Here is a 24658-nt window from a genome sequence, read left to right as displayed (position 1 = left end):
CCTTGATCTAGATCCCTCCCACATCCTGGATCACCAGTTGGTTTGGGTACCACCCCACTGGTACACTATACATCCCCAACAGCCTTAGTAGGAAAAGCTGTCAACTTTGAAGTTTTTATTTTTTTCTTCTTGGTCCTGATGTTGCCTTAACAATCACGATTTGTGCTCAGGTCCAACAGACTTATTCAAGGAGAGGTCGAGTTGCTAGCTTCCCCAAAGCCAGACGCCAGGGGCCAGCCAGGCACACTCAGAGGCAGGTGGCAGCTCCAGAGGCCTGCACTGCCTTGGCGGGGGCCCACTTCCCAGGCCTCCTGCAGGGCCTCTGGTCTGGGCTCATCCTCAGCCTTGTATGATAATAGGACGATGGGGCAGAGCTGGCAACAGAGGCAGGGGCGGGTTCTGAGAGGCCCTCACATGGGACTCTAGCCTAGGTGGGTGACACTGTGAGAGCTGGCTTGAATCCAGAGGTTTTCCTGGGGTCAGCTCTCCTGAGGATCCCAGGAGCTCTTCTGTTCTCCCCTGGCCTATGGGGGTCAGAGAGCAATCTCTTTTGAGTGTCCTGTCACTCCAGCACTTTTCTTTCCATATATTCAGCACGGTATATTTTAGGGTTCTGTTACTGGCTCCACTACTTAGTAATTTGGTGACTGTGGGCAAAATGACTCATGGTCTTAGAATCTCAATAGTTTCCTCACCTGAAAATGGGGTAATTGTCAGCCCTGCTGTTAGTCTTAAAAGCATCTTTGTGGGTATCAGAAAATGGCTGTAATATAAATATCCCAAACTACAAAGATTGTTGAATGTGAGTTGTGCTCCCTAGAGTTGCATAGTGCACAACTTGGGCCACCATGCATGGCAGCCCTGAAATAACAGTGCTTCCCTCCTGAAGTTGTTGGGAGGAATAAGTAAGATCACGTTTATAAAGTGTTTGAGTCACAATGACAACTGACTGTAGTTATCCTCCTGAGTGTTTGAATTTCTGTCATTCCTAACCCCTGGCAGTACCAGCTTCTGCTGTGGGTCATGATACAAAGCTCCATCTTATAAAAACGATTCTTCCCACAAAGTGGCCCCATACCTGGGTTGTGGTGCCGTGAGTGGGACGTGGACACACGGTGTGTGGCCTCACTGCACCAGGCCAAGCAGGGACGCTCCGGGCTGCACACCAGAGGCTGGGTGGGACCCAAGCCCAGGGGAGGCCGCCTCCCCATATGCAGGCGCCGTCACGTGGCTTGGTCACACCAGCTCCACTTGTGGGGAGGGAAACCCGCACATAATGGAAACTCCTCACAATACAATGTGGAAAAGCAATTTCAAGAATCGTTTTATTTTCATTTTGAAGCCAAGGAAAACAGTTGGAGTTGCTTTTCTTTGTTGGTCAGAGGAAGAAATTGAGGAGCACTGCTTTGATTGCAATGGAGTTCTTCTCCAGGCCTAAGATGGCTGGAATGCTGAGGAGGGTTATTTCTCTTGGGGTGTAATTAGTTGAATAAATATCGAGAAAGCAAAAGTAAACAAACTCATTACTGCCCATTAAGAACTGCCAAAGTAGCAGAAAACTGAAGAGGGGGGTTAGAATTTTTAAGGAAAACAAATGACTCTAAAGCCAAGGCCAGTGCAAAGAGTACAGCCCTTGGCGTGAGGCTGACCGGAGCTCTCGGCTGGGTCAGCTCCAGCTCTTATCTGCTCCATGCTCCTGGGCAAGTCACTTAGCCTGTCTGGGATTCAGTGACCCCACTCACAAAGTAGAAGTGGGGGACAACCACCTGGCGAGACCACCTGTGACAGTATGTGTCAGGCACCCAGCACAGGATCCTGTTCCTTTCCTTCCTTCTGTAACCCACCTGGCCCCAAAGTCACTCCTGCCAAGCCCAGACCCCAAGGAAAAGTAGCAGGACGACCCAGAATCGTGAGCCTCACAACGGCTGGCACCACTAGCAACGCCATCTTGAGCGAGATACCAGACACTCTCCGGAGAGGCAGTTTCCTCACCCTCAAAACGGCACAGCGCAGCTAACTAGCTCTGACTGTTGGGATGACTGAATGAGATGATGCGCGTGCAGGCCTTGGGAACCTGAAAAGCTGTATGAGTGTTAATGATCAAGACTGGTGCTCTTTTCAATCGAACAATCACAAGAAATGCTCCTTCCAGACAGCACAGCCCTGCGCTGCATCTGCCTGCCTCTTGCTCCCCCGCTCTTGCCCGGCACCATGTAAAACATAGGGAGAGCAGGACAGCCGGACCCAGGCTGACCGGAGGGCAGCTTTAGGGCTGGGCGGTGAGGCCACACACACCTCCTGCTCACCCTCAGCTGCCGTACAGGTGCAAGTCCCACCTCTGAGAAATGGGAGGAGCCTTGGCCGTGGTCTCTCGCGCAGGGGGCAGGGTCGGCGCTCCTCCCTGAGCCCGACTTTGTAGTCTGCCATCAGGCCGCTCTCCTGTTATCACCATCTCTAGTTTGGGAAGCATTTCTATGTCCCTACGTAGTGTGTGAGGTGGGTTGGATCGCCCCGTTTCACAGAAGAGGCTCAGCCTTCAGGATCGCAAGTCCAAGGGCAGAGGCTTTGCTCGGGAAGTATGGGAGGGGACAGGACTCAATGATAAAGAGTGCTACCCTGCCAGGTCTTGAGGCCTGGAAAGGTCTGGAAACCAACCCTTTTCTGGAGCCAGGTTGCCTCCCTGGGCCTCTGGCAATTTCTCGGCCAAGGCAGAGGCCCGCACCAGCATCAGCACTGGCACCCGGCACCCGGCACACAGTGAGGTGTTTGCCACCACCACTCTCAGGTGAGCCGTGGCGGGGAAGGCACAGGCCTGCCCGCCCTGGCCTGTGGCGCTGCTCCTCCCCATTGTTCTGGGCCAGGTGTGGCCACAGGGCTGGCCCGGGAGCAGCCAGAGCACTTTGGAAACCAGGCAAACACTCACAAACTCAGCCTGGTTTCCACTAACGTCACTGCAGCCCTACCTCGGAGCCCAGCCCCCAACAAAGGCTGCCGAACACTTTCTCTGCACAGCCCCAAAGGCTGAGGGGCCACAGAACCACACTTAGGCCTCCTCCTTCCAGCAGAAAACAACTGTGAGTGGCTCCGGGAGCCCAGGGGCTGTTGTGGGACAGCCGGCCAGCGGGGGCAAGGTGGAGCCCGAACCTGTAGGCCGCTCACCAGAGAAGCCCCACGGGTGCCTGGGTAAATTAACATAAAGTCAGAAGGAGATCATGCTAATCCTTTTTTTTGGGCTGAAGACCAGATTAAGTACATTTCTGTGTAGTCAGTAAGAGTTCAAAGGCTGGAATACGTGAGATCAGACAAGGGAAGCTTTCCTGACCCCTCCCATTATCCCTAGTTCTGCTACTTCCCAGCTATGTGATCTCAGGCAATTCACTTAGCCTCTTTGGGTCTCAGTTCCCTCATCTGTAAAATGGAAATGACAAGAGAATCTTAACAGTATCTACCTTGTGAGGATACATCAAAGTAGAAAATGCTTGCAAATGTTTTGGGCAGGGGCAGGTACACAGCAGGGACTCGGTAAATAGATTCTATGGATGTTACCGAAAAGCATAAGGAATGGCCTCCGAGGTGCCTGGGTGGCTCAATCGAATCGGTTAAGCGTCTGCCTTTGGCTCAGGTCATGATCTCAGGGTCCTGGCATTGAGCCCCATATCAGGCTCCCTGCCTGGCGGGGAGTCTGCTTCTCCCTCTCCCCTCCCCCCTGCTCATGCTCTGTCTCTGTCTCTGTCTCTCAAATAAATAAATAAAATCTTTGAGAAAAAGAAAGGAAGGAAGGAAGGAAAGAAATGGCCTCCTCCTGTACCTCTGGACCCTTCCGGCAATCACCTGCACAGGGGTCCCCTGGCCCTGACGCTCCGAGCCCTCTCATCTGCACGGCAGCAGTGGGCAGGCGTGCCTTTTCACTCAGGCCAGAAACACTGACTGAGCGCCTGCCTGCCCAGTCCAGGCCACATGCTTGGCACTGCAGATGGCGCGGACCACCCCCTGCCCTCGCAGCGGTTCCATTCACCGGGTGGGGAAACGGTCGACATGCGGACGATGTGGGAAGGTTACAATCTTGGATAATCGGGGTGGGCCTCACTGGGTAGGTGGCATCTCAGGAGAGACCTTAAAAGAGGTGAGGGAGTGGGCGACAAGACAAGGGGTAAGAGTGCTCCAGACAGGGGACAGCATACAAAGGCCCGGAGTCAGAAGTGTGCGCGGCGAGCAAAGGACCGCCTGGGAGGCTGCGGGTGCAGGAGCAGGGGACTGAGGGGGGTTAGAGAGGAGGCCAGAGAGGGAGGGGGGCTAGATCCAGGAGAGCCAGAAATGCCTTCTAAGCTTTTTCTCCGAGATGAGGGGCTCCCAGGGGATTCCAAGTAGAGGATCAGACTTTTTTGAAAGGGTCACTCTGGCTGCTGGGCTGAGGACCGAGGGCAGGAGCAGGTCCAGCAGCAGGCAGACAGGTCCAGGTGAGAGGCGAAGATGGATTGTACCAGGGAGCAGCAGCAGGATTCTGAGAACACGCCCAGGATATTGCTATTACAATTTGGTGGTGAACTAGATGCAGGATATGAAAAAAAGAGGAATCAAGGATGACTTCAAGGTTGCTGGCCTGAGCAACTGGAAGAGCCAAGTTGCCAAGTTGTCATGTACTAACGTAGGAGAACCCAGGCTGAGCATGTTGGGACGGAGGTGTGGGGACACCAGTTCACTTCCAGACAGGTTAAGTCTGAGATGCCTAGTGGATGGTCGAGTGGAAATGTCAAAGGGGCAGTTGGATGTATGCGTCTGGAGTCAAAGGGGGAGGTCTGGGCTGGAGAAATAGATGTGGGAGTTAGCAGAGCCTGAAAGTCACAAGACCGGATGAGATCACTGACATAAACAAGAGGTCTGAGGACTGAGCTCTGGGTCCCCCAGGATAGGAACAGGAGGAAGAACCAGCAAAGGAGACAGAAAGGGCAGCCAGTGAGAAAGGAGGGAAGGGTGATCTTCAGGAAAGGAAGGCTAAGAAGGGAGTGATTGACCACATCACCCAGTGTGGGGAGGCAAGTACTAATGAAGACCAAGAATAAGCCATTTGGCCTGGCAAGTGAGGCCACCAGTGACCCTGTCCAGAGTACTTGGAGGAGGGGAGGGGCCAGGCCTGATGGGAGTAGGCTCAAGAGAGAACAGGAAGAGAGGCACTTTCTGGAAACTGAGTACAGACAACCCTTCGGGGGGGGGGGGTTTGCTAAAATGGGGAGCAGAGAAATGGAACAGTAGCTGGAGAGGGGGATGTGAGATCAAGAGAGGATTGATTTTCTTTGAGAGAAGTAACAGCACGATTATAGGAAAAATGTGATCATGCAGGAGAGATGGGGGAGAAATGCCGGAGCAGTGTCCTTGAGTAGGCGAGAGGAGGGATCTGTGCACGTCCGTCCCCTCCCTCTTGGCCCGGCCAACTCCTGCTCATCCCTCAAGGGGTCACTGTAAAGGTCACTTTCTCAGGGAAGCTTTCTTGAATCGTCCGATTAGGTCAGTTCCCTGCTCTACCCTTTCGCAGCACATGTTACTGCGGCTCCGCGGCTCTTTGGGGCCGTGGTGCGTGAGGCCCGTGAGGGCAGGGCTGGCTCTGGGCTATTTGCAGCCGTTCATCCAGCAGCCGGCATGCTGCCTGGCACACCACGGATGTTGGATGGTCCAAGAGCAGAACTGAAACAACTCCAGAGACACGTGTCTGTCTTCTGCTTCCGCCGGCTGTAATCACGCTGCGGCGGCAGGGCCTTGCAGTCACTGGCTCCTGCAAATATTTGGACTTACAAGAGCTCGGTTGTTTGTTCTTGTCTGGGCTTATAGCTTGTCTCTAACACACAGACCAAAGCCATGTGGCTGGACACATGCTCCCACTGACACTGTCCACTACCAACTGAACACGTTCCATGCCGGGTCCTGTGATTCGAGCATTTAACAGATATTGGCTGAGAGTCTGCTTAGTGCAGCATCCTGGGGACGCAGGATGGAATCAGCCGCAGCGCCTGCCCTCGTAGAGTGCGGAGTCCAGTAGCGGAGAGCTCACAGAACCCCTATGCACAACGGTGACCGGTGCCACACCGGGAAAGCCGAGGGGGTTACGAACGTGTCGAACGGGGTGGGAGGGAGGGCAGAGAAAGGAGGCAGAGAAAGGAGACCAGACAGGCCTTCCTCTGCCTCCCTGCCCCAGCTTCGAGCTGCCCTCATGTGGCTCTCAGGCTTGGGCCAGGAGACTGGCGAGGGGACTGGGCTTCGGGGCTGGCTCCCAAGTGCCAGGGCTGTGGCCTCCTGCCTTCAGATGCCCTGGTCCCCTCCCGTTTCCTCTCTACCTCTGCTGAGGCCTGCCTGTCTCCTTCTGCAGCTTCCGGAAGGGCTCCCTCCTGAAGCTGCATTTTTGGAGAGATCTGCCTGGCGAGAAGGCTGAGCTCATTCATGGCACAGGCCGCTGGCAGTGACAACAGTGTTACTGAATCTCCCTTCTGTTTACTTTCAGGTTTTCCTAGGCTCTGTTCGCCAAGAGGAACCACCATTTTGCAAGGACCATGAGGCCGCTGTGCGTGACATACTGGTGGCTGGGACTGCTGGCTGCCGTGGGAGCAGCTGCGGGCCAGAAGGAAGGCTTCGAGGGCGCCGAGGAGGGCTCGCCCGGCGAGTTCATTTACCTGAACAGGTACAAGCGGGCCGGTGAGTCTTCGGACAAGTGCACCTACACCTTCATCGTGCCCCAGCAGCGGGTCACGGGCGCCATCTGCGTCAACTCCAAGGAGCCCGAGGTGCTCCTGGAGAACCGGGTGCACAAGCAGGAGCTGGAGCTGCTCAACAGCGAGCTGCTCAAGCAGAAGCGGCAGATCGAGACGCTGCAGCAGCTGGTGGAGGTGGACGGCGGCATCGTGAGCGAGGTGAAGCTGCTGCGCAAGGAGAGCCGCAACATGAACTCGCGGGTCACGCAGCTCTACATGCAGCTGCTGCACGAGATCATCCGCAAGCGGGACAACGCGCTGGAGCTCTCCCAGCTGGAGAACCGGATCCTCAACCAGACGGCCGACATGCTGCAGCTGGCCAGCAAGTACAAGGACCTGGAGCACAAGTACCAGCACCTGGCCACGCTGGCCCACAACCAGTCCGAGATCATCGCGCAGCTCGAGGAGCACTGCCAGCGGGTGCCGGCGGCCAGGCCTGTGCCCCAGCCACCCCCGGCCACCCCGCCCCGGGTCTACCAGCCGCCCCCCTACAACCGCATCATCAATCAGATCTCCACCAACGAGATCCAGAGTGATCAGAACCTGAAGGTGCTGCCTCCCCCGCTGCCCACGATGCCCACCCTCACCAGCCTCCCATCTTCCACAGACAAGCCATCCGGTAAGTCCTTCAGGGAGGGAGCCCGCTCCATCGGGGGCCTCAGAGCCAGGCACCAGGCTTCCCTCGGCTGAGAATACAAGTAGGGGAAAAGCCACGGCGAGCTGAAGCCTGGCCAACAGACTTGCGCAATCCCCCCAGCGATCCCTTGGGCCCAGGCCCGGTAGCCAATAGGGTGAGCGGTGCCCACGTTCCTTAGATGGATGCTCCAAGGTAGAACCAGGAAACGGGGAGAGTCTCAGAAGAGAACAAATGTTCTCTGGCTTCTGATGGGAACAAGCCCCAGGCCTGTAGTTTTCTGGGCTCTGCTGAGATGCCCTGTGCTGGCAAACAGGATGTCTCTCTTGCAAGGTGCGGCTCTTGTACCGCGCCTGGCACAGATCTGGCAATCGGTAAATACTCACCAAAGAAACAAGAAGCCAAAGGAAAGGAAAGTGTTCTCATGGCACAAATAGGATAAACACACTGTAGGGGCTGGGGGTGGGAAGGAGTACCTTCCGAAGCCCATGCATTTGCTAGAGTTTGCTGCTGTCTCGACTTTTCAGTGACAATTCATATACTCCTAAATACACGGTTCATCTTTAAATGTGGTAATTCTCACATATCATTATGGGGGTGGAAAGGGGCTGCTGGCATGTTCTGAAGCTTGATCAGAGTACCAGCATTGGGCACTCCTTGTAGTAGGTTAATGGAAAAGAAGAGCAACTTGCTCACAGGCTCAGGATCCTCAGGCCTTCTAGGGCTGGATTTGAATTCAGGCCTTCTAGGGCTGACTCCTCTGTGCTCTGGGGCTCTGGGGGGAGCATGAGCCCAGCCTCTTGAAGCTCAGCCTCTCCATCATCCAGGCCCCTGTGAGCCTTCCAGATGGGCTGTCAGACGAGAACTGGACTGATCTTTTCAGGAACTAACCACGTATCTGCTCCAACTCAGTGATTTTGGTACCACTTTGTTGTGTAAGTGGGGAGATATTTTACTGAAAATACCCTGATTTACACTTATTTCACACTCCTGAAAATAACCACAGTACTGGGAAGAGCAGCTTCTTGCTAATTCCAGAAAGGGGGTGGCCCGTGAGAAGATGAGGGCAACACTGTTGGCAGGTCCGCAGCGGGCAGCACCCACCTCCCGCACCTCACAGCCCACAGGAAGGCCCTCTGCTGTGTCGTGGGTTGAGAACACATGCTTTGAACGGACTGACCTGGATTCAAATTCTGATTCCCCCACCGATTAGCTCTGGGATATCAGGCAAGTCACCTTGCAGAGCCTCTGTTTCCTGTTTCAATCTGACAACTGGGGATAGATTAAAATAATGCCCACCCAAAGATGAGAGGAAATACTGCAAAAAAAAGAAAAAAAAGAAAAAGAAAAGTGTCTGGAGTAGCGCTGGGCCCATGGAAAGTCTCAGTACGTGGTAGCTCTCAGTTTCCTTCCGTTTTAGTTTCTTTATCTTAAAGCAAGGAGATTGAAATAAATAAACAGTCCCTTTTTAGTGCTGGCATTCTACAGCAGATGACTGGCTCATCTGTACATATGTCTGTTTTAAATCAGAAGCTCCAAAAGAGAGGGCAGAGTGTGCTAATATGTCTTGACAGAACGCCCAGAGGGTAAGACGTGCCCTTGGGGACCAAATGAAGACTCCACTAAAAGTCATACTCCTAGTGTCTGGCAGACCTCAGTGGCTACCCAACAGACCTCCTCTCGCTTTAGCATCTCTGGATTCTGAGTCAATGATTTCACGACATCCCTGAGCTTGAACTGAGCTGAAAGGGTAATAATAGTGTAAGAAGAAAGACCTAGCTTGGGGCGCCTGGGTGGTTCAGTCGATTGAGCGTCTGCCTTTGGCTCAGGTCAGGGTCCCAGGGTCCTGGGATCAAGCCCCACATCAGGCTCCGTGCTCAGTGGCAACCCTGCTTCTCCCTCTCCTTCTGCCTGCCGCTCCCCGTGCTTGTTCTCTCTCTGTCATATAAATAAAATCTTCAAAAGAAAGAAAGACCTAGGTTTGCACCCACCTCTTAGTAGTGGTTTGCTTGTGAGGAAGTTACTTTGCTCCCCTGAGCCACCAGTTTTCCCCTCTGTAAAATGGGGACAGGAGTTACAATACCTCAGGGTCGTTGTGGAATCGTAGTGCAATCAGGCATGTGATATTCCGCCATGTGGGGCAGCCAGCCACAGCCGCGCACCTGCTCTGCGCTGGTCACGGAGCCAGGCTCGGGGGAGCCGGTGAAAGCTCTGATCCTGACCTCTAGGAACTCGGTCTGGGGGAGGTGGCAGATGTGCGAATGCACAAGGACCTACACGGTGCCTACGGGTTCTATCCCTCCAAATCGGCACATCAGATGTGACAAAGGATTGCCGTCAAGGCCAGAATTTCCAGAATGTTTTAAGAATTGACGGGACCTGCATAACAGAGTACCTGAAAGCTGGAGTGCAGTGGAAATCATGAGCTGTGCAGTCACTGTGGTGACCTCCCAGTGTGCTGGGGGCCCTGCAGAGCAGCGAATGAGGGGCTGTGGGGACACGGAGGGGGCACACGTGACTGAGTCTACCTGACCTTCCTTCTATAGACATGACAAATGCACTATAAAATTATAGTGCATTCTTTTTTTAAGCAAAGTCCTTCCAAATGTTGGTAGTGACTGTTGGTAACAGATTTCCTATGACACATGTCCCCACTGAGCCCCTACCCAAGGTGTTACCAGCCAGACCTGGCCCTGCGAGCTGAATGGGCAGGGAGGGCCGGTCCTTTCCTGGGCTTGGGACTATACTGCGAGGAAAAGGCAAATGGCCTCTCTCAGCCAATAGGCAGGGAGCCTTATCAGGCCTGTTCTGGGAGCTCGCAGGCAGATTCTGGGCCTGGAAGACAAAACCTTCTTCTGTGCACTTACCCACAAGATCCTTTGTTCCCAAGGACATCACTCGGCCAGAAACACCTTTGTGCGCATGAGTTGGCGGTTTCTAAATCTTTCATCCCAGAACCTCAGAGCCATCCACTCTTTCCCTCTTCGTCTGGGCCACTCAGCCCACAGCACACCCTTCTCCATGGACTGAGGGAGCCATGGCTGCTTATCTGGAGCTGCACTCACTAGCTTGTTCCCAGCCAGATAGTAACAGGCTGGCCCCAGGCCAGGCCCGGGCCGCCGAGAGCCTGAGGGAGGGAGGTCCAGGCAGCTCCTGGCTTCCCTGGTGTCTGACTTGGGTTCCGTCCTGCCTCTCTTGGATCTGGCCAGACCTGGGGCATTTCAGTTAGGATGATGCTTCGATGAGGCCAAGGCCCAGGCTGTGGTCCATTCTCCCAGAAATACAGCTGCTGCCACCTGCCCTTCCTCTTTTCCTCTCCACTTACTCACACATCCCCGACCTCCTTCTCCACGTGTGCCCTTGACATACACATACACATACACACACACACGCACGCACACGCACACGCACACATACATGTGCGTCAATCAGGTCTGCTAAAGAGGAAGGCTGCAGGAGTCACGAAAAGGCACAGGAATGGACAGGGTGGGCCTCAGGGCTGGCCTTCCCCCAAGATGGTCTGGGAGGCCAGGGACACCGTCCCTCGGCTCTGCACAGGCACAGGCCACGCACAGGCCAGCCCTCCTCATGGCACCCACCCTCGAGAGTGATTAGAAGAGGAAAGGCAGTATTAGGACCAGCTGCCACAGCAAGGCCCTGCCTGAAACAAATCCTTAAAAACCAAAAAGAGTAGGCAATTCTAGCTGTTTTCTCTCCTGAGAACATAATCATCTTAGTTTGTTTCTCAGTGGATAAAGAACGGACCATAAAATCATAAAAGAGCTTGTTAGGGGCCTTATCACCCCAGAGCCTGTCAGTAGCAGAGCCAGAATCAGTCCCTGAAATGTAACTTCCAGGATGTCGAGGTTCAGAGAGGTTAAGTAACTCAGCCAAGACTACACAGCTAGTGAGTGGCTCAACCACGGCTCAAACCCAAGTCTGTCTTAACCATTCCCGGACACTGCAGGTTTCCCTGGAAAGGCTGGAGGGGAACTGGTGTGAAAATCACTCTATAAATGCCTGACTTGGCCTCAGGTGCCAGCTGCCTGGGATGTGACCCTCCATCACTATTTCACATACTAGATTCCAAGCAGCTCCTTGTAAAAGAGCTCTGGGAACAGAGGCGGTAGATCTGTGGTTAGAACTCTCATAGTGCTAACAGGGCAAGACACTGTCACTGCAAACCCACCCCTGTCATGCCTGGGAGGAGCCAACTGAACCAACCAGCTGCCCTGGTTTCCCAGTCACACAAATGGGCTGTTGTGGTGAATTACATAGCAGACTGCATCACAACCCTGAGATGCCACAAAAAAAAAAAAAAAAAAAAAAAAGACGGGGCACCTGGGTGGCCCTAACAGGGTTGTTAGGCGTCTGCCTTTGGCTCAGGTCATGATCCCAGGGTCCTGGGATCGAGCCCCACATCGGGCTCCCTGCTTAGCAGGAAGCCTGCTTCTCCCTCTCCCTCTCCCGCTGCTTGTGTTTCCTCTCTCGCTGTCTCTCTCTCTCTGTCTCATAAATAAATAAGATCTTTAAAAAGAGAGAGAGATACAGCAGAACTGAGTTAGCATCATACCCCAGAGTACCTAAAACAATTGAGCTCTCCCACAGAAAACATAATACACACCTGACTTCCAGTAAATGGACCCAACTAAGGCTGCAGATATATCTGATTTTTAATTTTAATCTGTCTCGAATGTCAGCAACTTCTCTGGGTGTGTTTGTATTCAGCATTTCAATGTCCAGCAAAATCTAAAGTTCTGTAAATCAGGACTTCTTTAAAGACGCTAACTCTAAATATATAAAAATCTACAGATGCGATCTGTCCTTGGGGCCACACCAGGTGGCAACCACATTGTTTCACTGCGAACAGAGACCTCCCTTAACTCCCCGACGGATGCCCTATGGCCAAGGAGGTGCAGACACCTCGGACAAGAGTGTTTCCTAGATGGCTTTTCCCTCCTATATTTTACCTCCCCCTGTGAGGTAGGAAATATGTATGTTAGACTGTGGTTTTAAAGCAGACCACGAGATACCTTACACTGTGGCTTCCACTCCTTTTGGAGGTCACGCACTGACGATCCAGGTAGAAAAGGGGACCAGCTCTGGCAACTGGGTTTCTGAACCTGAAGCTCCGGGAGGGGACGGTTGGGGGAGCATCTGGGATTGGTGAGGATGTGAGTGAGGGCGGCTGGAGCCCTGTCGGGCTCTGCCTTTCAGTTCTCGGAAGCTGACAGAAAACCCAACCCAGGTCCCATGCCTCCAGAGCCTGTGCTGTTTCCACTGCACTGTGCTGTCTTGTGTCTGAAATGTTATTGTGGAACAAAATAAGATGCTCAAATTCATTACAAACTACGCAATCCAGTGACATTTCACAGAGCATTCTTTGCTAGTTTCTTCATAAACAAAAGCCGCTTGAGTTCAAGGTGGGACATCTTCCTTCTAGATTTGCTTTCTCTTTTCTCCTCGGATACCTCAGGGAATGGATCACGGAGAGCTTTTTCAGTGTGATGGCAAGCCTCCCTCTATTCCTCGGGCATTTTCCAGGGAAGACATTCAGCTAAATGCTCAGGCTCTTCACAGTCCCAAGGGATAAAACGATCAACTTGTTACTATTTAAAGCGGCGATCTGGCAACTGTGGCCTGGAAATCCCAACAGTTTGGCCCTTGGCAAACTGAAAGTAATCTGGAAAATCCTGGAGCTTAGGCCTCTGCAGCCGGCTCCCTAGCCACACAGATGGATTGTTGTGGTGAATTTATGCAGCAGACCATATCAGAACCCTGAGGTGCTCCCCCAGAAAAGGACAATCGATAAAGCAGAATGACGTTAGCATCAGACAACCCAGTGTCTGAGACGAAGGTGGTTAAGTTTGTTGAGTGCAATGGGTAGTGCACTTGCTTCTTCTAGAAGTCACGTCTCAACTTCAGCTACCCTTGTGAGGACTGGGGAAGGGCACATTCAAAAGAAGCCTAACGATCCTGGCTTTGTGCCTCAGGAGGAGCCCATGCAGCCGCAGGAGCTGGACTGGTCTCACAATCCTTTTTTTAAACGAATAAGTGATTTTCCTTGAACAGATTTTTAATACAAGAATTTAAGTTAGAATTACTGTGTATACAGAGAAATTGCGCTAAGCAAAAGAAGATTTTCATTTAAGTGACAAATGCAATGTTTTTAAAAACAAAAAACACCCCCTAATTGTTGAAATGAAGGTATCTTTGGTGGTCTGTCTGGAGTAACGTTCAAAAGAACAGAAAATCCAATCACCTGGCCCTTTTCCAAGATACAACACGCCAACTTTCTATGAGACCGTCTAGACTCCCCCGGGTTTGGGTTTGGATCCCGATAATCCCCTGCTGTGGGGCCCCTGCTTCCAGATGGGCTTATCACTGATTCTCGAACTGGGAAGAACAGAATGAAGATGATGAAGGGCACACAGCTCCCGGGGGTGAGGAGACGGAGATGAGGGAACGCATGTGAGACACAAAGTGACTCATTCTAGAGTGGAGACTGGCAGGACGGACACACGATCTCGCCCCTGAGGCTTCTTGCCCAGAAGGATCCCAGAGACTGATGAGACAGGACCTTGAGCAATGCTGGCATGGTGAAACAGACTCAGACGGCGTGGCAGGGAACAGCAGGCCTGGAAGGCAGATGGGAGCTCGAAGCCCAGAGCCCCTGTCCAGCCATGTGGTCTCTCTGGGACTTAGTCTGCTCAGTGCTGTGGGGCCTTGTGAGGATGAAATGAAAGCGCACGTAAGGCATCTGACAGGCCAAAGGCTCTAGATACATGGCAGTCATCATTCTTACTACGCTCCAGTAGAGATAACTATTATCGAGCAGTATGGGAACCCCAAGGAGAGTTAAGTAACTCTTCTGGGGTTGGGAAGGACTTCCTGGAGGAGGAGATGAGCAGGCTGAGGGCATGGCAGAGAAGCTCTCAGAACCTCTACCCACAATCATCCAGAAGTCAATGAGACCAGGCTTGGTGCTGGGCAAATGCTCTCTTTTCAGAAAAAGGAAGGACAAGATCCTAGAAACTATGTATCAATTGGCTTAAGCCCCAGTAAAATTATAGGAAAGATTACAAAGAGGGCTTCGTGAGCACTTGAAAAATTAAAAGGTGATCAGAGAAGGCCAACATAGATTCTATAAACACAAGCTGATTGCCGTTCTTAGAAAGGGTTCATAGGCTGGCAGACCCCAGGCATGCCACCTGTCCAGTACCTGCGGATGGAAATCGTGGGTCTGATGAGCTCTTCCGTGATGCGCTTGCAGAACCACACCATCAGTCTCTGGCCCAAGAGAGGCTTGTTCATTCTCACTGCTACACCCGCGCTGCCCACCTCCAGGTCCAGGGACCTCCCTCCTGCAGGCAGCCTCAGGCGCCACTGACCACCCACTGACCACCGAACCCAGGGAGCCCCAGGGCTTCACCCCCACCAGTCCCGGGAGCCACAGGGAGCCGTCCCATCTCTGCATACAGTGAGTCTACCACAGCCCCTGCAGGGCCAACCTATTTCTCTTTTAAATTGCTTTAAAGCCCGTATTTCTCCTCCTCCCCAAAGTTACTGGTGGAAACTCAGGGGTGGGCACGGTGCTTTTGAAAGAGTTCTGTGGGAAGCAGGGCTGCAGTATCTGCTTATCTTAAGGTCAAACCGGGAGAAACAGGGCCCTTGAAGCTCCTCGAGGGCTCCGGGCCCTCTTACTCGGGAGTTCTCAGAGTGTATAGCAGTATCACACCCACTGAAATACACACATCTAATATAACTTTTACTGTAAAACATTTGAAAGGATTTCTTTATATTTTGCTTTTGAAATTATGTGGCCAAGAGTAACACAATTAATTTACAGCTGGCTCTAATTTCTCAGCAAACATTAGGCATGTTCAGGAATTCTTGGGAAGTGAGAAAAATCTAACCTACAAATTGTTTTCAAAAGTAATAACATTTTTATGAAGACTTAATTTAACAATTAATGAAGTTGACAAGATGTTCCACTTTGTAGAAATTTAATTACATCCTTATAAATGATTATGCAGTTTTCTTTTCATATTTTAGAGCCAATAAATTTTTTTAGGCCCCAAGCACTTTCATAAACTCCTGAAAAGCCCATTGGCCCCAGGCACTGTGCCCATCATCTGCAGACTAAAACGGTCTCAACAGCGGGCATGAGTGTTTGGACCCTTTCCCCAGAAGGACCAGAAACGAGAACCATGACGTCAGCTCTCGGGCTCTGTGGGAACCTGAGATGTCTTTGGGAACGCATCGGCTATTCCTGTGTTTAGGTTATTCTTTTGTAGTCTGCTTCACTGCAAAGTGGTGATTGACTTAGAATAAATATGTTCACAACCAAAATATTATTTCCCCAAGACTTCTGGATAAACGAGGCTCAAACAGCACACGTAATCCTTCCTCGCCAAGACCCCTCCGCGGGCGTCTGCTCTCCTGCCCTCACACAGGACACCCAGCGAGTCCTGATGCTGGCCAGGACACGGCTCACACCTAAGCAATCCACGTGCCCTGGCTCTTGGAAGGATTAATTTGAATAGGAAATTCCAGATCCAGTTTCAACAACTAGTCATTTCTCCTGTTAGAAAAACGTTTAAGGGAGTGGCAAAAAGACTTTCTGGAGACAGATCATCAGTGAGAGTAATTGAAAACAGCACACCGTTCTCACGAAAAAGCCGTGTGTCTTGGTGCTATCACAGAAGCCTCTCCCCAGTGCCCACGTCCGAGCTAAAACATCCCTAGAACATTTCCCACGGGCCACAGGGCCGCTGCACAGCCTCAGGTGGTCAAGTTCCAAGACGTGGCCTTACGGGTCAAAGAGGCCAGTCAGACTACTGGCCGGCCACGTGGTCTGGTCCCAGCTGATGGCCAGGAAGGATCCTGCTCCCTCCACATGCCCCGGGAGCAGCCGGGGAGAAGAGCCATCACTGTCTAACTCACTCCTTAGCTCCCGGCCTCCAGGGTGCAGCTTGCCGGCTCGGTCAGATATTCACAGGGCCACGTTTCCCTGGCAGGGAGTGAGGGCTACACGGACAGCGGATGTAGTTGGTAAAACCATTTCTCCACAGGACGTGACTGGGCAGGTCAGGCTGAGCTGGTCTGTCCCCAACCCAGAGAGGAAACTGGGATGAGGCAGTTACACACTGGTCTGGCCTAGCTGCAGGCTCCGACCCAGAAAGGCACTTCACTGGGAATACTGAGCGCAGGATCAGTCACCTGGTTTCCTAGTGGTCTATGTTCCTTGTGTGCAAGAACCCCAGAGAGGAGGAAGGAAGCAGGAAAGGGACTCAGGCACCCAAAGCCGATCACTCCAACACTCACCAGGTTTGACCTTGGGGTTTAGGGACCCAAGACCTGCATACTTTGTGTTTCCATTGCCCATACCCCTTCTTCTTGAGGCCTCCTGACTCTAGTCCTTTGTGCTGTCTACACCCCGTGTTCTAAGGAACCATGCAGACTCAGCTCAGCCATGGCGACTGCACTTCCCCGCACGTGGAACGTTCTAGCTACAGCTCTGCCGAAAGTGTAAATATGGTCTTTATAGCGATGAGGTCAGGTGCTGCTCCACTCGGAGCCTTGGTGCTGCTGAGTTAGTGTTGGCCTGGTGCTCCGGGCCACGCTGCCCTTTCAGAAGAGGAGCCAAGCGAAATACTGCCCGGGCACTTTGCACCGTTCCGAAGGGAGAGCTCTGCCCACTGAACACGGAAAATGCAGCTTCATTGACAAAAAGATTCCCGTTCGTCATTTCAGTTTATCTGGGGGGGGTGGGGGGGTCTCTCTACTAGAGCAGTAACTTTTAAATGTGCTTTGTGGAAAATATCTACCACTAAGTAAATCATCGTACATTTCGTCTTGCAAATTCAAAAGCAAATACGGTAAGTTGTTTGTGTGTGCATGGCTGCGGGTAGGCGGGGAGTGGACAGTGGCAAAACCAGCAGCTTCCATGCGGCACAGGAAAGAACGAGAGAACCTGTGCTGGCAGCTGCTCCGGCTGGCTTCACACTGGGTGCTCTTGGGCTCCTGTGGTCCCCAGAATAGGCGGGCTCATTCCGCCTGGGTACAAGAGGAGAAACTGAGGCTCGAGGAGCTTCCCAGGGACACATGGGGAGGCAACGAGGCCACCAAGATTTGAGCCAAGGGCCCCAGACTCCTGTATTTACCTCGGTTGCAGGTTTCTCATCAAAGCAGGACAATCTGAGTCAGACCCGGGACAGTCTTGCTGCTGCACTTTCTGCTCCTTGGTCATTCTCCCACTGCCAGCTTTTCTAGGCTAAGGATTCTGTCTGAGGCATGTTCGTCCATCATTTAGTTTTCTGACCTTCGCCACTGCTGCCTTCAGTGTAAGAACAGGGCGTGCTTCAGCGCAGAGAGGCTCGCTAGCGTCCTGCTCTGCAAAGGTTTCCGAGGGAAAACTGTCTGGACTGTGGCTGCTGCTGATAAAAGCTGATGGGTCCTGAGTATCACATCAAGTGCAGAGCGCAGGGGACACAGAGCATTTTTTTTTTGTAACGAGAGAAAATACTAAATACCTCCCTACTAGTTTATTCCTACTCCATGATTCTAGAGAGGATGCCATCCCTAAAAGCCTTAAAGGAAAGAACTGCCTGATTTGCCCTAAAGATTAAAAAAAGCCCAAACAAACAAAAAATTAAAAAAATAAAATTCTACATTATAAAAGATAGTAAAATAGTTGAAAATGGGCAAAGGACACCAAAAGGTAAGCAAAGGAGAAAAATAAATCACCAATAAAGATTTTGGAAAGGTATTCGTACCTGACAAAGAAGTATAAATTTTTATTTTTTAAACCCGGCTGACTGGCAAAGATTAAAGATAGTCCTAGGGACACAGAGATTAAGTTGGCCTGGTCCCCCCACCCTGGAGTTCACTCTGGTTGGGGAAAAAGAAGAAAGCTTTAGACTATGGGCTCTGGACCCCCATACCCAGACCACCTGGGTTCTGACACTGGATCTGTCCCCTATAAGCTAAATGACCTCAGGGCTGTCACCTAATGTCCCCATACTTTCACTTTTTCATCTGTCAAATGGGTGATTACAAGCTACCTCACATTTTAAAACACTTGCTTTTTTTCTTTTTTTTTTTAAGATTATTTATTAGAGAGAAAGAGAGCGTGCACGAGCAGGAAGAGGGGCAGAGGGGGAGGGGGAGGGAGGGGGAAAGAATCTCTAGCAGATTCCACACTAAGTGTGGAGCGTGACGCAGGGCTCAGTCTCATGACCCTGAGATCATGACCTGAGCCGAAACCAAGAGTTGGACACTTAAACAACTGAGCCGCACAGGGGCCCCTAAAACACCTGCTTTTAAAAAGACCCCTTGGGACACCTGGGTGGCTCAGCTGGTTAAGCGTCTGCCTTCGGCTCAGGTCATGATCACAGGGACTGAGCCCTGATTAGGCTCTCAGCTCAGTGGGGAGCCTGCTTTTCCCTCCCCCTCTGCCCCTCCACCCCTAGCTCGTGCTGTTTCTCTATCTCTGAAATAAATAAATATTATTTTTAAAAAAGCTCTTTGTAGACATGTCAATGGTAAAGCTGAAACAACTGATGGCATCCCCAAAAGCAGCTCAGGCTGTGTGTCTGAGATGGACCCCCCACCTCCCCAGTGGCCTCCAAAGCCTGTCCCAACACGGCGCCTCCTTCCAAGCTACGCTGTCCCTCTGAGAGCCCCACCAGAGCCCCACAGCGGCCCTGCAGTAAGAGGGCTGGCTGCTCGTTTTGGGGGGCGGGGGATGTTTGACAGGCCTCTGCCGGACTTTCTGTCACCAGCATTGCCATCAAACGGCCTCTCCTGCACTTCTGACTTGGGAAAGAGCCGGGTCTCTCCCACGCCTGCTGTATGCTCTGCTCCAGCTGTTGGGGACAGACTCTTATTCTCCATCTTGGTCCCTGGGGCTGGGGGCTGAACACAAGAGAAAGCTTCTTCTCTTTCCTGAATGCTGTTTCTGGAGGTCTGGCTCCCCTTCCCCAGGACAGGCGAAGCACAAGGCAAAGAGGGACGCGCCGATGCTTGCGCCACCGTCTCCCAGGCTAGTGCTGGGGGCCCTGCCCCATCCCTTGAGGGTGAAGAGGGCTAGTGAACAGGTAAATGGGTGAGAAGCTCTCCCTGGAGAAGGAAGAAGGAGTACTCTGGGTCAACTGTCCATGGCAAACACCTACGCAGACCTTTCCTCGGGGTGCCTCGTTAGGTACTGGGGGCAGAGAGGAGTGATCAAGACCACTCCTGCCCTTCCATGAGGTTCTTGGCGGGGATGCTCACACATAGTGCAAGGAAGGGTCCAGGAGAAGCCCACCTGAGCTGTCTAGCAAAACCCCCAAATCCCAAACTTCTCTCATTTAACCATCATACATGGACTAAACAAGCCCAACTACAACCAGGAAGGAATCTGAGAAGTTTGATCTGCATGGGAAAAGCCGAGTACATCTGCCACCGAGGCCCCTCCCTAACACGCAAAAGAGAAAGGACAGGAACGCACAGGAATTCAAGTTGAAATAAGGCTGGCAAGGAGGTCAGCGCGCCCTTGCTGGACATCAGAGCAGTCCCCACCTGCCCTAGGCTTCCACCACCGAGCACAGCACCTGCCAGGGCCGGCGCTCAGTAAATAGGAGAAACATATACCTTCATAGAACAAGATGGAACTTTCTTAGCACTTCTGGTCTTAAACATTCTTGGTTTGAGGACTATTTTGAAGAGAGGCTGAGGCAAATTGTGGCAATTTTATTATTAAAAAAAAAAAATATGTAGTTCTGAAAAACTTCTGAAGGTTCCTGAGATCAACAAGGAAGAACCTAGCTTCTTTGGACCTTGGAGACTCCCGTTTCAACCTTCTTGCTGGTGAGACCGACATCCAGGAAAGTGCTAGGAGAGGGGGGTGGGGGTGGGGAGAGGCTTACAGTGGCTCTCAGATTCCCAGCAGCACCCGTGTCTTCTGACGGGGCTGCCAAACTCGCAGCTTGTGAAGTCCCACAAAATCACAGAACCCATCTGGTCTCAGTGTCAGAAGACAGCCATGGACCAGGAGGCTTCCCAGACATCGTCCTTCAAGTCCGTGGACCTGCGTATACGACAGTGACCTCAGAATGTGTGAGCTCTGAGCCTGTGGCCCTAAATGAGCTTCCTTTGGGAAATATACAAACGGGCTGAATAGGGCTGGTCCCCCTCAGAAAAGCTGTTTGTGGAGGCCAGTGTCTCAATCTCAAAACATCCTGAAACCTCTGGCTACGTGGCCGAATTCTGGACCCTGCTTGGGCACTGTGACTCTGTGGGAGTTCATCACTAGAGACCACAACGGTCCCCGAGCACTGTCGCTGGAAAGGCAAGCGTGGACTCAGAGCAGCGGTGGTGTGGGCCAGCCTCAGCTGTCGGGACCCAGGAGAGCAGTGACCCCTCGCCCCACCTGGGACGGAGCTGATCTACACTGGGATCCCTCTGCTGCATGCTGGTAGGCACACTCTTGGCACAACAGGACCAGCTTCAAAGACAAACCACTCCAGGAACGCCACACAACTGAACTCAGCCACCCCGATGGCCCAGAGCGAGGTAAATATGATGTGCCTTCTACAAGCCAGGGAAATGGAGGAAACGAAGTCTGGAGAGGTAAGAAAGCTTGCCCAGATCACGCTCTGATACAGTGAGAGCTAAAAGTGGGCCGGGAATCCAGGCACCCTGACCGCTAGCCCTGGACTCTTGCCTATCACATTATTTCTCGAACTTACAAAACTAAAGTCAGTCCCCTCTCACGGAAGGCCTGCGGCTCACAGCTGGAGCCCTGCTGGAGGCTATGCCTGCCCGGGGATACAGCCGGGGGGGAGGGGCAGGCAAGAGTGGGACTCCATGGCCAGGCCCTGGGGAGATCTGTGACACGCTCCTATCTGTGTCCCCAGGCCCGTGGAGAGACTGCCTGCAGGCCCTGGAGGATGGCCATGACACCAGCTCCATCTACCTGGTGAAGCCAGAGAACACCAACCGCCTCATGCAGGTGTGGTGCGACCAGAGACACGACCCTGGGGGCTGGACTGTCATCCAGAGGCGCCTGGACGGCTCTGTCAACTTCTTCAGGAACTGGGAGACCTATAAGGTGAGGACCCCGGGCCTCTGTGCTGCCCACACGGTGACCAGGCCACCCCCAGAGCCTGACATCCAGTGAGAGAGCCACGTGGAGGGCAGGGGCACGCTGACCCGTCAGGGCCTTTGTGGCCCCACACAAGAAACACCTGAGGTGAGAAAGACGCTGACAGGGTCATTTTTGCAAAGCCACCAGGGATGGTGGGGAGCAGCAGCCCCTTCCCTGTGCAGACCCCACCAGGCCCATGGACAAGGTGAGAAAATACTGGTGTGGGGTGGCCCCTCACCCCAGCCCGGGTACGAGGATCATCTGACTCCCAGCTGGGGCTTCCAGGGGAAGACCTGTCCTCACAGCCCAGAAGGGGCAGGTCCCAAGGGCCTGTTGTAGGGAACTGCAGGAATAAACTCGGGCCCTAATTCCCAGGATGTTGAGTGCTCATCCTGGCGGTAGGAAAGGCTGCAGGGCTCAGCCATAATCTGGCCCCCTCCTCCACACCGAGGCGGTACTAAGGACAGCAAGAGCTTAGTTTACCAAATGCCACCATGCACTGCTACAAGTGCTTCCGTCCGTTATCTGCTTTAGTTTCACACCAAGCCCAGCGCAGAGACACAAGTATGGACCCAGGTTACAGATGAAAAGGGGAAATAACTCGCTTGGGGCCGCAGAGCTACGAGGTGGCAGAGCCGTGAGCCAAGGCCTCTGACACCAAAGCTTACAAACTACCCTGGCCATGATGTCCACATGTGGCTTTGCGTGGCCCCTTCCTGTCCTGGCTGCTCCCAACCTACCTCCTGCCCCACATGTGTCTTTGCTTTCTTCTCTCTCTCCTCTGCTTCCTGAGAGGTTCCCGAAGACCCACTCCTTCAGCCCTTTCTCCTCCTGCCCATATCGTTTTTCTCCGAGGCAGCAGAGCACAGTTGTTAATACTAGGTTCCTGGTTCAAATCCTGGCTCAGCCACAGGCTCCCCATGACCCTGGGCCTCTGTGGACCCCAGTTCACCCATTCTAGGGAGGATAATAGCAGTACCCAGCTATGTCGCATGAGGACTAATAGAATGACCTATGTAAACCTACGTAAGGTCCCAAGAACAGGGCCAACACACTGTCCTTGCTCACTCCACACCGGCTACTACTAGCATTCATGAACCCATCTATTTTTAAGACTTTGAGTGCCACCACCTGGCCGATGACTCCTTAGCTACACGTAAAAACAGCAACAAAACCACTGATTTTAGACCTAGAAAGGGGCCTTGGTGGATGCAGCACACACTTGCCACAGCCCATTCCCGTCCGGTGCATGAGAGCTTCCACGAGACCCTCACACACCGCACACTCCCAGAGAGGGACGCTGACACTCAGAGAAGGTAAGGCTTGTCCAGGGAACTCTTTGGGCTTGCCTACTATGTGCCGGGCTCTCGGCTTAGCACGCTACGTGCGTTCCTACAACAGCCCCGTAGGGACGGGGACACAGTGTCCCGCGTTCACACAATGGCTGGCACACAGGAGGCATTCTTCCAACAGTCTCAAATGATGCATGTGTGAGGCTCAGACAGGCAAAGCGACTCATCAAGGCACAGCCAAGTACAGAAGCGGGGTTTGAACCCAGGCTCTGGGTTCTTATGCTCTGCCCACCACTGGTCCCCTCTGTCCCGCACTGAGCACCCAGCAGCGGGGCTCTGCCGGCTGAGGGCACCACAGGCCCCCACGAACGCTCTCCTCTGTTTTCCACAGCAAGGGTTTGGCAACATTGATGGTGAGTACTGGCTGGGCCTGGAGAACATCTACTGGCTGACGAACCAAGGGAACTACAAACTGCTGGTGACCATGGAGGACTGGTCTGGCCGCAAAGTCTTTGCGGAATACGCCAGCTTCCGCCTGGAGCCGGAGAGCGAGTATTACAAGCTGCGGCTGGGGCGCTACCACGGCAACGCTGGCGACTCCTTCACTTGGCACAACGGCAAGCAGTTCACCACCCTGGACAGAGACCACGATGTCTACACAGGTAGGACCCAGCACAGGGCAGGGCAGAGAGGTCGGCCAAAGCCTGAGAACAAGGAGGTCCCAGGGCCCAGCGGTCCGACCCCATTCCTACTCCCTAAGGGTCCACTCCTCTGCCCGCTGCCCACAGGCCCCCTTCACGAAAGTCGGGTCAAAGTGGCCTTCACAGAAAGGAAAAGGGAAAATGGTACACATTTGTACAGATGACATATCTGTATACAGATGACACATCTGTGGGCCACTCTGGGCCAAGCGCTCCCTCACTTCTCTGCCTGAGGCACCCGGGGTCCTGACAACACACACCTGGGAGATAATGCGGTCCCGCCTCCTACCAGCCCCGTGTCCTCAGACAACGCTGCTCCGTCTCTCTGAGCCTCAGTTCCACAACTGGAAATCAGGACGACACATACCTTGCAGGGTGGTGAGAAGGTGAGAGAGAAAGTACCTCAAGAGCTTTGTCTGGGACTTGGCAAATAGGGCTCAACCCAAGTGGGCTGTAGGGAGCTATTAAGAGGAAACCAGGTAGGAGACCCGAAGTAATTTATCCAGGGTCACATGTCTCAAAGCCACATCTTTACTAAAAAGCTTTTATTAAATAAAAAACAAAAAATTGTGAGAGGCACAGAGAGAGTCCAAGTCTGAGTCCAGATGTCAGCCGCCCCCACAGTGAAGCCTCTCGAGGCCCCACACCCAGTTTCCTGACGTGAGGGCCTCTGGGCTGCCTGGCAAAGCCAGCAAGGCGCTGCCCCTCTCCGAAGAGCCAACCCTACCTCTAGGCCAAGGCTGTCTGTTCTCATGGACAAACCTGTCGCCTCCATTGAGTCCTGGTCTGCAGGCCACTCCCACCTCTTTAAGGACTGTCCTAGGAGCTACCTGCTCTTGAGGCAAGCTCTGCTACCTACGTGTGGGGGAGCAAGGGCCTCACTCTAGGTGTCCCGGCAGCCACGTCCCGGCAGGCTGTTCTCGCCACACGGGAGACATCCAGACAGCTCTCTTCCGACTGGCACTACAGGGGGCCCTGAGAAAGCAGTATGTTTTCTCTGGCCAGGGCTGCCAAGGCTCCCAGGAAGAGCAGGGCAGGAAGATGACCCTCAGAGCTGGCCAGATTCTGGGGGCACAAGGGCTGGTACAGCACTTCTTGAGGGCCATCATGGGTCACAGAGCAGGGAGAAGACTGCTCTGTGACCCCAACTGTCAGGCCTGTCC

General features: G+C 53.1%; 2 protein-coding genes across 14 annotated transcripts in view; one reads left to right on the top strand and one right to left on the bottom strand.

Annotated features, from left to right (window-relative positions):
* Positions 1–24658, bottom strand: part of LOC111146150 (Ral GEF with PH domain and SH3 binding motif 1) — a 275084-nt gene that overhangs the window by 106120 nt on the left and 144306 nt on the right. The gene's annotated exons all lie outside the window — the stretch shown is intronic.
* Positions 1–24658, top strand: part of LOC111146155 (angiopoietin like 2) — a 34527-nt gene that overhangs the window by 6988 nt on the left and 2881 nt on the right. The window contains exons 2-4 of the mRNA XM_022501588.1: positions 6491–7356; positions 21273–21466; positions 23186–23456. Coding sequence (XP_022357296.1) covers positions 6540–7356; positions 21273–21466; positions 23186–23456 — 1282 coding nt within the window. The 5' untranslated portion in view covers positions 6491–6539. The remainder of the gene's footprint in view (positions 1–6490; positions 7357–21272; positions 21467–23185; positions 23457–24658) is intronic.

This window comes from Enhydra lutris, unplaced genomic scaffold, assembly GCF_002288905.1.
Source record: "Enhydra lutris kenyoni isolate GAN:26980312 unplaced genomic scaffold, ASM228890v2 scaffoldscaffold13, whole genome shotgun sequence".
Taxonomy (NCBI): domain Eukaryota; kingdom Metazoa; phylum Chordata; class Mammalia; order Carnivora; family Mustelidae; genus Enhydra; species Enhydra lutris.
Note: the sequence above shows the minus strand (reverse complement) of the source record. Positions and strands in the feature narration are given on the sequence as shown.